The sequence below is a fragment of the Nelumbo lutea genome, chromosome 2 (assembly GCF_056320005.1).
Source record: "Nelumbo lutea isolate HS-2025 chromosome 2, American lotus-T2T, whole genome shotgun sequence".
Classification (NCBI taxonomy): domain Eukaryota; kingdom Viridiplantae; phylum Streptophyta; class Magnoliopsida; order Proteales; family Nelumbonaceae; genus Nelumbo; species Nelumbo lutea.
In genome coordinates, this window is record NC_142685.1 from 55,416,272 (window position 1) to 55,434,844 (window position 18,573).

Genomic DNA, 18,573 nt, shown 5'->3' on the forward strand with positions numbered 1-18,573 from the left:
GTTGGTTTATTCTTTGTAGTTACATTGGTTTGTTTTGGACTTTTAATTTTAGCTACATAGTCATAAATAAGTCATTTGATAATAACCGAATATATTGAATTGAAAAAGCTTATTACTTTGTCTTTTAGCAAATAAGTTATTAGGGAGGTTGTGGGTCCCAGTCTCATGGTGAGATATGCGGTGTTAGATCAAGTTGGTAGAGGTTGGAACGTGTTTTGTTTGCTGGAGATAAGAGACACTCCTTATGTGGTTGAAGTGGAACATTAATTTTTGAAATTAATAAACAACATTAGCGTAAGAAAAAGGAAAGCAATAAATCTATACTACTTTAAAAAGCATGAATGGCCTTAAGAATATTTATGGAATTTTCTAAGGATAAAATTTTCCCCTCTATATTTAAATTTATTGATAAAAAATGAAGGCTAATAGGGCAATCGGTTCTTGATATTAAATATATTTTCTATATATTATATATAAATATATACTTATATTATATTTATAATGATCTATTTATAAATATATTATATATATTTATAATATATTATATATCATTTATTATTTTTAATATAATATTATACATGTATTTATATAATATATATTATAAATATAAAAAACCAAAAAATCGAACTGGTCAAAAACCGAAATTGGCAGATCGGTGGTATCGATTCGGTTTCGGTTTGGAGAAATGAAAAAACCGGTACCACCGGTTCGATTAACCTAACCGTGGACACCCCTATGTACAAGGCTCGAGTTTGAGCTTGAGCTTGGTTTGAGCTAGAACATTGAGCTCAAGCTCGACTCGAGTAAAAAACGCTCGAGCTTGATTTGAGAAAAAATAGGTTTTATAAAAATAAAAATTTATATAATTTTTTTATTTGATATTTAAAAATTAAGAATTATAATATTTTTATTATATGTATTATTTTATTTGATATTTAAAAATACAAAAGATATTCTTGACGTACGGCTAGGACATGCTGTGAGGTGAGTGTAACTCGCATTCTGTGAGGAGCATATTCGGACTCACAGCCACGTCCTACCATGTCCATGTTGGGAACATAAGGTACAAGTACGGAAGGTCGGTGTGAGGAGCAGATCGAGACTCCATACATACTTGTAAATAGGGAAAATTCCAGATTAATACCCTGTACTTTGGGTCTAGTGCCGCTTTGGTCCCCGAACTTTAAAACACGACAATTTAGGCGGTATCCGAAACTGCATAAATCTTGGTCCCATCCACGGGATTTGGTCGCATTGTCCACACCCCAATATAGCGTGGACAGGTCCCGTCCACACCCCAATTTTTCATCCACGGTAAAATCTCATGGTTGGGGACCGTTTATACTTGATTTTTGATTCCATACTTCACACTTTCCTTGAAAGGCTATCCTATTGTCTGTTTCACATTTTAATATTTTTGTCAATAAAATATTAATTATTTTATTTAATTTGTATTTATTTTTTAAATTTTATTATTTTATCAATAAAATTATATTTTAAAAATATATATATATATATTTAATTTTTTATTATTTTACTATTTTTTATAAAAATGATAATATTTATTGGTTAATATTAATTCATTGATGCGTTTTTCAATATATTTATCATATAAAATGCAAAAATTAGATATTTATGATTAATTGTGTAGATCACGGTTTTCGAACTACCGTTGACCCGGACGGTCGGGCTGTTCAGCCTGGGAACTGTCTAGGCAAGCGGTTCCGTTTTACCCCAAACCCGGTTTTTGGCCAAAAACCGTTGAAAAAGTCAACAACCCATTGACCCGAGCAGCCAAACCATCGACCCATTCAACGGTTTTTATTGTTTTTATTTTTAATTATTATTTTTAATTTGTTTGTTCGGCCCGTCCGTTCGAATCGAACAATCAGACCATCGACCCGAAAACTAGTGGCCAGAACGGTTCCATTTCCATGTCATTTTTTAAAATGTTGGTGTAAATCATTCATAAATGTATATGCGATACATAGAATCAAAAAGTGTGGTGTCGACTGGTCCACACCATGGGATGCCTATAGAACCCCACTGTGGGTGTGGGCTGGTCCAGTCCATACAATTTGTCCATAGTTCAGAATAGTTGTGGACTATGGGTGGTGTGGATTGGTCCCTGCCACAGGGTGTGGTGTGGACTAGTCCACACCCACCAATTTCTCATCCACACTACGGAACACCCCCTTAGTACCCAAACTTTCAAAATGTGTCAATCTAATACCTGCCATTAACCAGTCCGTTAACTAGCCATTAAGTGCCATTTGAAAAGACACAAATACCCTTCGAGTGTCATTTAATTCTCTTTATCAACCATCCAAACATTGACAAAAAATGAACAGTCCCAAATCCTTGCCTCTTATGTTCAAGAAAGTTGGAGTCACTAGAATGCCCACTGATACATAACCCCAACTTTATTGAATAGAAAAGGTAAGGATTTGAGACTTCATTTTTATGAACATGTGGATGGTTGATAAAAAAAATTAGACAACTTTCAAAGAACATTTATGTCTTTTAAAATATCACTTAACGGCTGATTAACAAATTGATTAATGATGAATACTAGATCAACACAATTTGAAAATTCAAATACTAAACTATCACGTTTTAAAATTTAAGAGCCAAAGTGGCACTGGGGCAAAGTACAGGATAATAATCGAGAATTTCCCCAAAATGCTCAGCACCGATAACCATGTAAACTAGTTATGTTTTTTAATATTATTATAACTAGAATGTACACAACTTATTTGAAACATTTTGTCATTTTCAAGTGGGTCCCTTAGTTGCCAATACAGATGGGTCCCATTCCCTCCCAACAATAATTGATTTGAACCATTAAGATGGTATCCCAAAATCTAATTGTGGATGCAAAATTGATCCAATGAAACTGTAAAACTGAAAGATTAATTTGGGCATCCAAGTGGTGGGTACAAAACTGTTGATCCAAGTCATCAAAGTAAAAGTGAGTGAGGTACCATCAAATGCAAGATAAAACAAGTGGTCCAATTTTTACTCATCAGTTTGTGTTGCGTGCATCATTTGTCCAAAATCGTGGAAAGGTTGGTGAACTGATCGTGTGATTAAGGTCCTCTCCTCTGTCTATTTTAGAAATCCGATCCTTCTTATCCTTTGAAACAAAGCAGCGGGAAGTCATAAGGGAAAGACGGTTCATCCCAGGTTCAAAATTGATGTCAATTAATGTCAATTTAAAGTATTGTTAGGATAGGTATCAGTTCAGAATTAATGTCAATTCATGGGTGGCCTTATGCATAGAATGTGTATTATTGACATTTTGAATATTTATAACTCTAGTTGAAATAAAAAATCTACACTGGGCCTGTCCATATTTCTCTATAATTCTTCTTATTCTTAGATAAAAAATATCTAAGGTAAGGGATATATAATAAATGGTTATAGCATCTTTTATGTACTTTATTTCCAAGGAAGTTCCATAGAAAAAATTGGAACAATAAAATTTTGACCACTTTTAAGTTAACCAAAAATCTAATTGGGTTTTTAAGTTAACCTAAAACAAAAACTAGCAGTTTATATATAAATATTGGTGTAACTGTTTTCGGCTACGTACTAATGTTTTGTGGTGTAAAAACTTTTTGGCTAAGTACCTCGTTACTTGACCCGGAGGTGACGTGCCTTAGTGATGAGCTACTTGGTGGCGAACTGCCTAGTGGCGAACTGCTTGGTGGAGAACTGCCTGGGGGCGAACTGCCTGGTGGCGAGCTCCCTGGTGGCGAATTGCCTAGTGGCGAACTGCCTGGTGGCGAACTGCCTCGGGGCGAACTGCCTGGTGGCAAGCTCCCTAGTGGCGAACTGCCTGGGGGTGAGCTCCCTAGTGGCGAGCTCCCTAGTAGGCGGTCTATGACTTAGAGAATGGTGGAGCTCCCTGGTGCAGCGCAACCCGACTGCCCTCAGCATGAGGTGGTCTTCTTTCCCTTGTAGGCAGTGGGAGCTAAGGGACATGCGAGAACTCCATATTTTCCTCCTCTTTGTAGGTAGCGGGAGTTGAGGGACTTGCGAGAACTTTATCTTTTCCTCCTCTTTGTAGGCGGTCGGAGCTGAGGGACCTGCGAGAACTGAATCAGAGGACCCAGGGGTATTTTCCTGGCGGGGGCTCTCTAACGCTTAAGTTAGCACTCTGATTGCAGAGAGCTTTGAAGATGATATTGGAGAAACGAGAGAGCGAGAGAGCAGGGGTTACCTCCCATTTTTCCATCCCCCTCCCCTTTGGGGGGTGAGGTCTTTATATACCGAAGTCCTCGCAGGTTAGGTGGGTGAAAAGCCTCCAAACGGTAAGACTCGTCACATCCTGTCAAAACCGGGGTATGGTGGTGAACTCCTCAAGGTCGTCAGGCTGGCGCTTGTGTCGGGCAGCCAAGTCGGCGCCTGGGCCGGATTGTCAGGGCAGCGCCTGCACCAGTCGGCAGGTCGGTGTCTGGGCTAGGTTGTTAGGTCGGCGCCTGTGTCAGTCGGCGGGTCAGTGTCTAGGCCAGGTCGTCAGGCAGGAGATCTTCTTGCGATATGCCAAACTACTCTTGTACCGACCTTCTCTACAAGGGACGAGCTGCCTATGGCGAGCTGTCTGGTGGCGAACTGCCTGGTGGCGAACTCCCTGGGGGCGAACTCCCTGTGGTGAGCTGCCTACGGCGAGCTGCCTGTGGCAAACTGCCTATGGCGAGCTACCTGTGGTGAGCTCTGCTGAACTGCTTGTGGCAAGCTCTGCCGAGCTGCCTGGCTCTTTGGTGAGCTACTGAGCTCGTGGACTATGCATGCCGCCAAGTTTATCAGTGGGCGTCTTATGGACGGCTTGGCCGGATCATGTGCTAGGCTGATCCGGGTCGACCAGGTCGCACAGGCCGCGCCAGACCGGTGCCCGGGTGGGTCACCAACTTCGTAAGTTGTTGGCTGGGTATTTGCCTAGTTGTCACGAGGTGCCACGTGTCACAATTCCACTGGAGGGCCAAATCTGCCCTCATCAAATATAATTATATATTATATTTTTAATTATTTATTTATAATAGATTAAATAAATTATAAATTATATATATTTATAGTATTTATAATATATTGAAAATATGAAAAAAAAAAGAGAAATCGAAGAACTGAAATTGTCAAAAACCAAATTTTTTAATTGATTAATTAATTGGTTTTGGTTCATGATTTTTCAAAAACCGGTGGTACCAGTTCTGTTTCAAAAAATAGAACTTGGTTCACCCCTAGCTTTTATCTCTTGATGTCGGTTGGTTATCTACTTATGTAGCAATTATACTATCTACAATTATAGCTACCATTTTCTAGGGTGTTAGTGTTGGGTTAAGAAATATGCTTGGAATGGTCTCAACCCAAGACCAAATGGATTCAACTGAAAAATTTTGAGGTTGGGCGAGGGCCTGGCCTTTAGGTAGCTCAAGTTTGGCCAAACCCAAGTTCAGCTTGAACCCAGCTCAACTATGTATACATATATGCATACATATATATACATATGCAATTGCATGCTTGTATGGAGCCTGAATCTCGTGCAAGTAGAAACTTTGCACATATGGCATTTTGAACACATTGAGAATATCCTTGATAAAATTCATGGAGAGATGTTCCCAATGTGCAACTAGATTTTCATGATTTGAGAATTTGTATAGATTTTTTGCTTAGAGGGAATCTAGTAGCACTTGTATGTATAAAGAATGTACAAATTTCTTTTCTTTTCTTTTCTTTTCTTTTTAACATTTTTAATTATTAGTGCTAAATAGGTTTAGGGCATTTTTTAATACATTGGGCCTAATAGAGTAATAGGCCCACCTGAGCCCTACTGACCAACTCAAGCCCAACTGAAGTACACCAATTTTAGTTTAAACTAGGCTCAAGTTGGCCAGATTGGGCTTGGTCCAGGCTGAGGCCTTAGGTCCAGGTCATAGGGTTGGGTCTGACTTGAGTTGGACCAACCTTAGAAACTCTGGTTGAGCCGGGTTTGGCTTGGGTTAGGCCCGCCCAAGTTACACCCCTCTTCCTCACCCTTGGATTGGAATTATTAATTATCATTTTAATTCAAGATTCAACACAAAATAGCAGTCCGGAGTCCGGACGGCTTAAATAAGAGACAAAAATCCAACAATAGGAGAGTTTCTCCTCATGCGTGCCGCCAGAATTAAAAACTTGGAATCAGACACAGAGAATTCAGACAAGAGTGGGTTGAAGTTGAATGCTGAGCAGTTGAGAAGCGGGATATCCAACTAACCGTCGAAACTCGAAACCCAACTACCAGTCTCAAGAAGAATGAGGATAATGGGAGGACTGCCTGGTGTGGCTCTCTGTATCTCAACCTCCATCCTTGGTTCTTCTACAATAACTGCTACTCTGCATCGAACTCTTCGAGGTGAGCTAGAGTATTAAGTCTCACTTGTTGTCCTGTTCTTTTCTCCTTCTCTCCCCTTCTTAATTCCTCTCTCCATCTCTCATACTGTTTTTTGCAGGATGGACGGGCAAGAACGTTATGTCCCTATCCCTTCTTCTTCTCCTTCTACTTCTACTTCATTCCATGGGGATCCTCAAGAATCTGCTTCCTTGTCATCGTCCTCGTCTTTGCCGCCTTCGTCTTCTTTGCAGGTTCAAGAAGAAGACCATCACACCCATCAAGAGCAAGACCAGCAGCGGCAGACTAGCGTCACTTATCGTGTCAACATTTCAATATCCGATGTGGCCTCGACCCAGATGAGGGATGATGCCTGGTCTTGCCTCATCGTGCTTGTTACCTTTTGGTTCTTCGGTTCGTTTTCTTCTCTTTGATTTCTTGTCCATGTCTGAAAACTTAAATGTAATTGGGCTTAAGCTCGATTTGGGTTTTGGTTTGATTTGGTTTAGTTTCGTTGTTGATTTCCAATGTTCATCATCAGCAGCATCCATGACTCTGATACTTGGATTTTATGGATCCGTTAATTTACAATTGGGCCCGAATTACTCCCGTCTATTGCAAGCCAATTCGATCTTTGTGCAGGATATCAAGGTAATTTCCCGAATTACTCCCGTCTCGTTCAATTCTTTCGTATTGGAACTTACCATTGTTTTTCTGAAGATTGACTTGGTTTTATTTCCAGGTGCAAGAATTAGGAGAACCAAAGCTTGGGCCTATCCTATATGGGTTTACAAAAAAACCTCCTCTTGATGTTGAGATGACTTGGTCTGAAATCCATAACGCTTCTATTCCAGCTAATTCCCACAAGGCAAGAGACTTTTCCCCATGCACCTTTGCTTTTTTTTTTTCCTGTACTTTTTAATTTTGGAACTAAAAACTTCAACCCAGTTAAAATTCATGTTCTCTCGTCGGTTCTGTCTCCTTTTTTTTTCCTCCATTCCCTGAATATGATTTAATTTTGCTCCTGAAGCTCTAGGCTCTATGATTGATGAGGTAGGCTTAATTTCTACTTGTTATACAGGAGTGGATATATTTCCTGAATGAAGGATCTCAACTGGATATTGTTTACAGTGTCAAATCTCAGAGCTCCTCCCCTTTATCCCTTATAATTGCAAAAGGTAAGTTAACACCTCCGGCCAGTCCCTTAATGATAGTTTCACAAATTAATCAACACTTCAGTAAACACAATTTATTCTTAGCTATTGCTAACTCTCAAATAAGTACTGCTTAAGTCAGGAATGAATATCCACACCAACTCCCTCGTCTGCAAGTATGCCTTGATAGAGTGCTGTTAAGTTGGCACTATCTTTGGCATATGTTGTATCAGTCAGTTTTTTCAGTTATAAAAGCCTAGCAGAGTTCATACCTGAAATTTGTTTGCCCAACTTGTCCTAATTATGCATGACTGTCACACAAAAACTTCTGCATATTTGTTTTTGACTGCCTTGTGGGAAATTTTCTTCTGAGTCAGACACTATGAATCAAGTGAACATTGAAAGAGGCTTCAAGAGGGGTTGGTTTATAGATGCTTCTGTCTAGGATTAGTGAACCATGACTTAAGGTTCTGAGCCTAGACCTTAATGCACATTCTATTTCCTTTGCCATCCCATTTGTTACTTTATTATAATAATGGACTCCTTCCCTATGCAAAGACCACAACAGCACCACTCCACCTCCTTATTTGGGCATAAATCATGGCGACAAATATTCTGTTATGAGATTAATATGCTCACACTGTATCACCCAATTTCAATTGATGGGGCATTGCAACCAAGTCATACTGAAGCCGCTCTATCTCTGTGATTCTTTTGCTGCAAAAACCCCTAAATAGATATGATAAGTTGTAAATTTTTCTATAAGGAACTCTACTTCCAGGGTCAACCCACACTGCATTTATCATTATTAGGGAATAGGGCTACCAATTGTTGCTAGTCAGTCCACTGGGAAATGCTGGTCTAAACATGCATGGGAGATACAGCAATTTGCACTACTACACTTTATCAAGACATTGGGCATAAGAAAAAATTATTTTGCAGCAAAGACAACCATGCATTACTAATTCTTATTTACCTTTAAACATTAAAATTGTGGAGGATGTTGGATTTGGATTTCTTTTTCTATAAATGCGTCTTTATCTGTTTTTCTATGTTTTTGTCTTTTCTCTTAATTTTGGAGTTGGCATGCAGGTAAAGAAAGCTTGGTTGAATGGATTGAAGAGCCATCATATCCCAATACTACCTTGTCATGGAATATCATTTATGGTAAGATTGAAACTAGACTATATATTCTCTCCATGGTAGTACTGTATTAAATGCATTAAATATACCTTCACAGGAAAAGGAATGATCAAACAGAAAATTTTCAAGTCATATGATTACTACATTGCAGTGGGTAACCTGAATTCAGAGGAGGTGGAGGTAATAATGACATTATTTACTACTGTTCCATTTCTTTCTGTTGATTCAACTGGTTTGCGTTGCTTCAAATAAGCCATTTATTAATTAATCAAGAAATTGAGATTTCTGTTTATGTGAATTCCACCATTACCAAAAATATTTTTTACTATTTTCCTAATTGAAAGGAAGAGAGGCTTGGTAACTGAAATGCCATATTTGTCCTTATGTGAATTCTGAGTGCACATTAATCATGTTTATCCAGGTAAACCCAGATATCTCTGGGGTATACATGTGTGGCTTATAAAATAGATAAAAGAAAACAAACATCTTCTAACAAATAAAAACTGCAAAAAAAGAAAAAAAATAAGAAAAAAGAAAAAGGAAACCGATTTACTTCCAAAACAGCCCATCGGTCCATCCATAACAAGAAGCGCTATACAGTAGGGGTCAACTTGAGTGGGCTAAGGTTGAACGTGTAAAATTTTGAAAGGGCCTGGACATGATCTGCGATGCAGTGGAAAATCTTCAAATTGGATACCCAAGTTGCACCTGTATTTTTCAGCTTCAAACCCCGCCTTCTTAAACCTGTCCTAGTCTTCTCAAGCACCAGCTTGTGACCACATCATAAAATAAAAAAAATGGAAAGGATTGTTTAGAATGATGGGTATGAATCTTGGTGAGTAGGACTAAGAACAATAGGTTTGGAATGATAGCAATGATAATCATTGATATTCTTCACTGAATTTAGTCAATCTTCCTCTGATTTCTCATATTTTTCCAGTAGAACCTAGGCCTATTCTTAACAACAGAAGCAGCAGCAGAAAAATACCTTAATACTTCTCTAATTAGAAAAAGTACCATAAACTGGGAGGAAATACAAACTTCTCTAATTAGACAAAGTAACATAAACTGGGAGGAAATACAAACTTCTCTAGTTAGACAAAGTGGCATAAACTGGGAAGAAATGCATTTTTTTCTCAATAGTACTTCTAAAGGTTTCTTAATATATATATATATATATATATATATTGATAGGAAATGGTAACTTTCAATAGCTTGATAATTTGACTGACCAGATTTGAGTAGTTTCATAAAATAAAATGGTTAGGTCCTCTTTATGAGTAGTTTACCCAGTTTACAAAGACCATCAGAATCAGATGGTGGTCTAAACAATTCAACTATCACATGCATTCCAGGGTCCAAAACACTGATTATTTTCATTCGAGACCTTTAGTTGTCCCCATTTTCTACATGTTATATCAGTTTCAGTTTGACGAATGACAGACAAATTTCATTAAATTTACTGCTGACTCTTCTTTTTGATAGGTATAGTTTTACTTCTAGTTTCAAACCCTAGTGTGCGGAGTCAGACATGTAAATCTTATTTCTCTGAAATGGTTGAACTGTGCCATTTGGAATTCAACTTCCCTCGTGGAAGTTATCTAGATGCTCTTATCATTGAAACAAACAACTCTCAACCTTTTTCTTTCAACAAATATTTTGACAAAGGTTTTCTGTACCACATGAAATATGTATAGGCATTGCAGTATGCATAAGAACTGGAGATTGAATTGATATAGTTAGTTTTGATGACAATGTTAGAAGCTCATGTGACGGCTTTACCACAATTATTTACTTTGCAATGAACATATGTTGAGTTTATTATAGATGGAAAAAGACATGGAGTAAAGGCAGTTGGATCATGCAATTACCTACCACCAATAGTACATTGATGTCAATCCAAGACCTAAACCATTTTCTTGGTGGGATACCTCTTTTTGATCCGTAACTTTTCAGTTGATCTTTATGATCCTATTCTGTGGTTTTCACCTGTAACTTTAGTCTCCTTTTGTTTCTTTGTAAAAGGTATTGAATTTAGATATGTAAAACTTTCAATTATATTTTTTTCCCTTTTATAGCCAGAACTTTTCCACCCGTTTTACATGGAAACGAATGCAGCTTTAGTGACAATCCAAAATCAAATACTGAATGGTTAGGATCATGAGATTATCCAATCTCTATGATTCATGGACTAGATAGACAGGAAAACGGTCCAAAAGCCAGTATACCTTACCTCAGATGCAGATGTAGTAGTTGTTATATAAGCTGACTGTTGTTTAGGAGCATATATAAACATCACACCAATCATAAAGGCTTACTTCCTCATCTTGAATAACTAAATTTATTATTTTCTCTTTGCCTCGTCCGTTTCTTAAATTGTTCATAAGGCTCGGTTTGGAAAGAGTGCAAATACAAATATGTACAGTGAAAATACATACAAAATAATACAAATACAAGGCTTTACGCTATACATATTTGTATTTGTACTCTTTCCAAATTGAGCCTAAGGTGCAATGTCATGGCTTTATGCCCAGTTGTTTAGACTGTGAACTCATGATGAGCTATATGTTTAACAGGTACATTTGAACATTACTATACGAGCTCTCGTGTATAATACAACAGAGGCATATTACAAGTGTTCTCTTTCTCGCAGTTTATGTAGTTTGAAGCTTTTCCTTTTTAGGGCCAATGTTGCTGTCCTCACCTCTCCTGGTGCAGAACAGGTAAAACTGTCACATTTTGTTTCCCTAATTTCCTTTATTTGAAATTTCTTGAGTGTTTCTTCAAAACAGTCCATCATTTTGGTTCTATGTGATTAAAATTCTAGTTTCTTGGCTAAAAAAATTTTGCTATTAGTAGTTTATCGCACGAGGTTTAGTCTCTGAATAAAAATATTTTGTGCATTAGGAATAGATAACCAAACATGGAGTACTCGCACAATGTGGGAAGATGGGAACAAACAGTACTCCCTGCCTCAGCTGCATATGTGTGGCGCACATCTAGGGAAATTGGGGCTAAAATTTGAGTGAGATGATCTAGGTTGAGGTTTCATCTTAATGGGAATATCCTATATTCTTGGCCAATCAATCTAATTAATTTTTTCTCTAGAGCTAGGAAGCCACAAGGTAGGTCGGGTTGTAGTTCCTTTTGGGTTAGATTTCCTTGGTAGAATGGTTACATTGTGTTACGACATATTTTGGGCTCATACTGTAACATTGGAGGTAGCATCTTATCTTTTTTCTTGGATTCAGTTTTCTTCTTTCAAAGATTTAATAAAGGGCATTCTTATGTACAAATGATCTTTTAACATTGGATTTTCTGAAGACCATATTTATGCCAATACAGGGTTAGATATGGTCTTAAGATTATGAATCTCATGTATTGCAGATCATTTGCCAGAAAGAATTTATCAAAAAAAAAAAGACCAATAAGGATATTATTTCCATTATCAAGTCTATTTTTGCTTATGTATATGCACTTTTTTTGGTTCCTTAGGATACAGACACTGATGACTTGTACGTCAAGCTGTTATATGGACCACGATGGGTCACATATTTTGTCGGCTCAGGTATTTTCTACTGCCATTTTGATCACACAGTGAACCCCCCTTTCTTGTCTCTTACAATTCTTGCATGCAGGTGGAATGACTGATAATCTTAGTGGCCTTAAAAGTCTGCAACCATTTCGATCACACAGTGAACCCTCCTTTCTTGTCTCTTACAATTCTTGCATGCAGGTGGAATGACTTTGATAATCTTAGTGGCCTTAAAAGTCTGCAACCATTTCCAATCCACCACTGGAGATGGGACTGGGCTTCAGACAGTACAGGTGGATTCTGAGAGAGCACCATTGCTCACAAACAAAGATGATGATCTCTTGAGTTGGGGTTCATCTTATGATTCAGTCTCTCATGATGAGGATGACCTTGAAGAATGGATTGGAGTGGGTTCCTCTGAGGGAAAACCATTAAAAGATGGGGAAAACAATAATAATCCCCGGCGTCTATGTGCAATATGCTTTGATGCACCAAGGGACTGCTTCTTCCTTCCATGTGGACACTGTGCAGCATGTTTCACATGTGGAACAAGGTAACTACATTTTACTCTTAAACATTTATCTTCTGGTATCAGTTGACTATTTGAGCTATTAAATGTCAATTTTTTCCTGGTTTGGAACACGAATACCTTTATCACCACTTAGAGTAAAACTGAAAATTGTCCAGGCTTCAGGATACCTTTTAAGTCCGGAAGAGTCTTACTTACTGGTTCAGTAGGCCAAAAAGGCCATACTTGAACTACCTAACTTGATTAGGACTTTAGTGAATCAATTGACTAGTGTTCTACTAAGCAAAATTTGTTCTTAAACATTGTTTTTCCACCATCAATCTCTATTCTACAAGAAATCAGTATGGTTAAAAGATCAATTGTGTCTGAATCTACTGTTATCCCTGCAGGATTGCAGAGGAAGTGGGTACTTGTCCCATTTGTCGTAGGAGAATGAAGAAGGTGAGGAAGATATTCACGGTTTGAATAGGAGTATGCTTCATTGGCAAAGTGCAGCATGTAGAACAGTTGCAGTCTGTTGGTCATCGGAGAAAGGCCATCTGCTGTTTTGTGGATGGACTCAGATGCTTACACTTTGAAGGCAATGTAATCAGTAACTGGCTTATGATAGAATGTGTATAATAGATGCATTTTTCTCCCTTGTGATTAAGAGTTGGCATTGTAACGAAACAAGAGTGCGGAATGGCTGATCCAATTTTTTTAGGTTGGTTTTCCACCATGTATTACCATGAATACATTAAAGAGTTTACTTAAATGCATGTGAGTGTCTACAGATTGATGTTCGTCTAGATTTACCTGGATCACAGTTCTTCTTAGGGGTGAGCAAATGGGTAGGTTCTACCCGGAACCAACCTCGAACCAGCGCTGAACTGACACTATCCAATCTGTTACAGGGTAGGGTCTGGTTCCAAATTCTTGGAACTGATCCCCACCTAGGCTGGTTCCAATGTCAAGGGTTTTGTTATGGACACACTGCCCGACAGCACATTGCGGCACAGTCACAGGCAGCGGCTCGCACAGCAGGCCGCGCAGCAGCACGTACCGCCTGGCAGCGCGCGACACGCACCGCCCGGCAGCGCGCAGCACGCACCGCCCGACAGCGTGCAGCATGCACGGCACGACAGCAGCACGTGCCACACGGCAGAAGCACCATGAGACGCGCACGCCGCCTGGCAGCAACAGTAGAGCGGGACCCACACGACAGCTCATCAGGGTGGGTCCAAACTTATCTCTTCTCGCCAACTTGCCGCCAGCTACCCTATTCTTATCTTATCTTATCTTAAACAGGAGTTGTGTTACCATTAGGAGTAGGTAATAAGGAGTTTGAGTTTAATTAGGAATTTCCTTCTGTAATCTCCTATTTAAGGAGCCACGAATTAATGAAAAGGCATTGAATTTTCGATCAAGATAAGGGCTTAGGAGAGTTAGGGTGATCTCTTGGACAAATCACCCCTAGTTCGCCACAATAGGGTCAGCACGCAAAGGGAAGGGCAAGGGAAGGCTAGGAGTTTTCCTCGTGAACCGCCCCGTGACGAGATCCTATGCGCGGGCCCATAACATTTTGGTATGGTATGCGCAGATCAGTTAGGGATTTCATCCAGAACTGCTCTACATGTCAGCAACAAAAATGGGAGAATTTACACCCGGCTGGCCTTCTGCAGCCCCTCTCACTCCCAACACAGATTTGGGCCAATATCTCCATGGACTTCATTGAAGGCTTGCCTAAAGTTGGAGGGAAATCAATCTTATTCGTGGTGGTGGACCGCTTCTCCAAGTATGCCCATTTCATCCCGTTGTCCCACCCATACAGTGCAGTCTCTGTGGCCCACGCCTTCTTCACACACATCTTCCGCCTACATGGGCTGCCAGAGTCCATCGTCAGCGACAGGGACGCAGTCTTCACCAGCACCTTTTGGAAGGAGTTGTTCCGATTACAGGGGACGACCCTAGCTTTCTCATCCACCTACCACCCACAAACGGATGGGCAAACGGAGGTTGTCAACCGGACCATAGAGATGTACCTCCGCTGTTTTCTAGGGGACCAACTACGACGCTGGGTAGATTGTCTTCCTTGGGCCGAATACTACTACAACACGTCCTACCACTCCTCCCTTGGCATGACCCCCTTCCGGGTTGTGTATGGTCGAGACCCTCCCCGTCTTTTATCTTACGAACCAGGTTCCACACGGTTGGAAGAAGCAGATCGCAGTCTCCAAGACCGCGACGCCCTCCTGGCCGAAGTCTCCCTACGCTTGCAACAGGCACAGGCGCGTATGAAGCAAACCTACGGTCAGCACCGCCGTGAAGTCACCTTCGAGCCAAGTCAGTTCGTTTGGCTGAAACTCCAACCGTACTGCCAGCTCTCCCTCAGGCGGCGAGGCCTCCCCAAGCTGGCCCCCAGATTTTACGGGCCCTTCAAGGTTCTCCGGTAGGTCGAGAAGGTTGCCTATCAACTCGAGCTACCAGAGCACAGCAGAATCCATGACGTCTTCCATGTGTCCCTACTGAAGCCTTTTACAAGGACTCCCCCTGAGCACGTGCCTTCTCTACCCCCTCTAAAGGATGGCAGACCCATCCTCCACCCTCGAGCTCTTGTCCGGTCACGCGTCAATCAAGGTACCTTCGAGGTTCTCGTAGAATGGGAAGGACTACCCTCAGCGGAGGCCACCTGGATTCCCTAGACCGACCTTCACAGTTCCTACCTAGCTCTCGAGCTTGAGAACAAGCTCGTTGTCCAGAAGGGGTGTGATGTTATGGACACCGCCTAACAGCACATTGCGGCACAGTCACAGGCAGCGGCTCGCACAGCAGCACGTACCACTTGGCAGCGCGCGGCATGCACCGCCCGGCAACGCGCAGCACACACCGCCCGACAGCGCACAGCATGCACCGCATGACAGCAGCACGCGCCACACGGAAGCAACACTGTGAGACGTGCACGCCGCCCGGAAACAGCAGTAGAGCGGGACCCACACGATAGCTCATCAGGGTGGGTCCACACTTATCTCTTCTCGCCAACTCGCTGCCAGCTACCCTATCTTATCTTATCTTATCTTATCTTATCTTATCTTAAACAGGAGTTGTGTTACCATTAGGAGTAGGTAATTAGGAGTTTGAGCTTAATTAGGAATTTCCTTCTGTAATCTCCTATTTAAGGAGCCACGAATTAATGAAAAGGCATTGAATTTTCGATCAAAAGAAGGGCTTAGGAGAGTTAGGGTGATCTCTTGGACAAATCACTCCCTAGTTCTCCACAATAGGGTCAGCACGCAAAGAGAAGGGCAAGGGAAGGCTAGGAGTTTTCCCCGTGGACCGCCCCGTGACGAGATCCTACGCGCGGGCCCATAACAGGTTTACCCTACCTGAATTGACCTGATGAATCGGTGTTGGTTGGCCTTGGTGGAACCTGCCTTGGAATCGAACTTGCCTTGAAATAAACCCAAAATACTTTTGGGGATGTGAAGATTTGAACCCAAGCACTCATGGTTACAAAGGCCATGGTCTCACTTGAATATTGTGTTCGTAAGTGATTTGATCATTTGTTTTCATTTTAATATTTGAATGTGTACAATAAGTAATGTAAAAGGTAATATTTACAAAATTTAAATTTAAATTATAAGTTTTGAACCATATAATGGTAATCTACATATTAAATTACTTAATTTAATCAATAAAGATATTATAAGTTTTAAACTTATATATTATATTTATTGAAAATCAAGTTTTTAAAGAGCATGCTTTTTTTTGAAGGGCGATAGTGAAGAAAGAATAGGTTCCATGGGTAAACCCTAGAATCAACCCCATAACTTCCAAGGTCATAACCAACCTTCACAAGGTAGGTTCTAGTTCCAAGTAGGGATGTAAACGGATTGGATCATATTCGAATCAAGGTATATTCGAATCCAACTCGACACTATTCATGTCGGATCTAATCCAATCCGAAGACCCAATCGGATCTCGATAGGACTTGATTTGAATTCAAGTCTATTAGTAAATCGGATCTTCGGATCAGATCTGATCCAACTTGTTTTCTTTAAAAATTAATAAATTATTAGAAGAAAGTAAAATTTACTAATTTAAATAAAGTAAAAACAAAAAATACAAGTGTTCTTTTAATTATTTTCATCATATATATACATGTTTTTTATAAAAAAATAAATAATATAAAAAATTTATCAAAATATAGGGGGTGATTCGAATCTAGTCGACTTCTGATCGGATCCTAGTATCCGATCCAAACCGACCCAAAGATCCAAACAGGGGTGATCCGAATTCGACTAAATAGGACCAGATCAGATTATGATCCGATCAATTTGCACGCCTAATTCTGAGTTACCCCTATAGGGCTATAGGATAGATTTCAGGTTCTGCCATGGAACCGAACTGAACCGACTCATTCGCACCCCTAGTTCTTCCCCATCTGTTTCCTTTGGTTGAGAGTAAACGTCTAAAGATGTAATATCAAAACCAGAATCCACACTGACCTCTAATAAAGGCCCTAAGCGATAGGGATGGCAATTTCCCCCATTTCCTTGATCCCCGTGGAGATCCGCCCTGAATGGGGCGGGGATGGGGATGATTTTCCCCCTTGTGGGGACGTGGATGGGGAAATTTTCATCCCCATTAGCGGGCACGAGGTGAGGATGGGGAGAGCACTCCCCACCCCACGGGGACCCCGATCCCCACCCTATGGGATCCCCACTAATATATATGTATATACGTATGCATACGTTATATATGTATATATGTACACATACATCTATATATTAATATTTTTAAAAATATGTTTGAATCTTTTCTAATAGGATTGTAAATTTTAATTATTTTATTTTTATTTTTTAAATAAAATACAAAACAAAAAAAAATGGTTAACATTATAAAAAATCACGGGGAATGAGGATCCCCGCGGGGATGGGGATAACCTTGTCCCCGTTAGTAGGGGCGGGGACGAGGAGAGGCTCCCCATTCCCGCCCCTCCCCGTTGCCATTCCTACTAAGGGATGTCTTCGAATCCTTGGGTTTAGGGATGTTAGTGGATCGGTTAGGTGGTAAATCTACACTAATCCGCCCCTGTCGTATTAGGGTTGGGTTGGTCTTAATTTGCACAGGGTAAATCCAAATGGCCTAGGACAATGAGGAGGTGCAAGGTTCAGATAGTCATATTTTGATTGGGTGTTGCCAGGTAGGTTCTAGAAGGGTACCAATTACACGTTTAATCATCACATCACAGACCGCTAGAATTTGATTGATTTTCGGAAAAGTAAGGACATGCCCATTACAGATTTCTGAATTGCACTCCAAACCTATAAACATTCGAAAATGTCAAATACCCCCATTCTATGCACCAATGCCCATGAATTGGCATCAATTTCGAGCTGGCACCTACCCCAACTGTACTTTGGGCCTAAAAATTCTGACTTTGGGCTGAACCTTCATTCTCCCTACTAAATAGCAATGCAAGTTGGACTTGGGCTTGGACTGAACATTTGCTAAATTTGGAAAGGGCCTGGGTTAAATACAATACATGGATCCGGCCCTTCCATGAGGTACCATGTTTAACCAATGAATTGGTGTCAAATGGGACCTATTGCCTAATTTAGTAATTTATATATATACTATTACTAAAGTAGAGCTTGTCATGTCAGCAATCCTCTCCTTCCTATGTTATCCAAACTATGCAATTCTAGAGGCCGTGCAAGATTCCCTCTAGAAGCATTAGGAGTTGCCACCTAACATGGCTTATCTATTTTTTCTATATTTTTATTAGGAAATTAATATCCCCCACTTTCTCCTAAATTATCTCTATCACTCCCTAATTCCTAGTTATCTCCTCAAGTATCTC

At 40.2% G+C, this 18,573-nt stretch overlaps 1 protein-coding gene across 3 annotated transcripts; it reads left to right on the forward strand.

Moving 5' to 3' along the window:
* The first annotated feature begins 6,135 nt into the window (after window positions 1-6,135).
* APD2 (RING/U-box superfamily protein) lies at window positions 6,136-13,489 on the forward strand. 3 transcript variants are annotated; one of them, XM_088972255.1, is made up of 11 exons: window positions 6,136-6,394; window positions 6,492-6,784; window positions 6,915-7,021; window positions 7,113-7,238; window positions 7,452-7,548; window positions 8,617-8,691; window positions 8,765-8,847; window positions 11,244-11,390; window positions 12,163-12,235; window positions 12,404-12,755; window positions 13,121-13,489. In XM_088972255.1, exons 2-11 carry the CDS (start codon window positions 6,493-6,495, stop codon window positions 13,194-13,196), a joined length of 1,428 nt encoding a protein of 475 aa, XP_088828381.1. In that variant the 5' UTR covers window positions 6,136-6,394; window position 6,492; the 3' UTR covers window positions 13,197-13,489. The 3 variants fall into 3 exon arrangements, with proteins under 3 accessions (XP_088828381.1, XP_088828379.1, XP_088828380.1); XM_088972253.1 differs by having other exon boundaries at window positions 6,198-6,394; window positions 6,912-7,021; XM_088972254.1 differs by having other exon boundaries at window positions 6,388-6,784.
* Window positions 13,490-18,573: the final 5,084 nt, after the last annotated feature.

What these genes read in the sequence shown, in the direction of transcription:
- APD2 (XM_088972253.1), top strand. Translation starts at nt 6,493, where the DNA reads ATGGACGGGCAAGAACGTTATGTCCCTATCCCTTCTTCTTCTCCTTCT. An exon ending in GTCATGGAATATCATTTATG is followed by an intron (nt 8,692 to 8,764) that starts GTAAGATTGAAA and finishes ATACCTTCACAG; the next exon opens with GAAAAGGAATGATCAAACAG. An exon ending in TGAATTCAGAGGAGGTGGAG is followed by an intron (nt 8,848 to 11,243) that starts GTAATAATGACA and finishes TATGTTTAACAG; the next exon opens with GTACATTTGAACATTACTAT.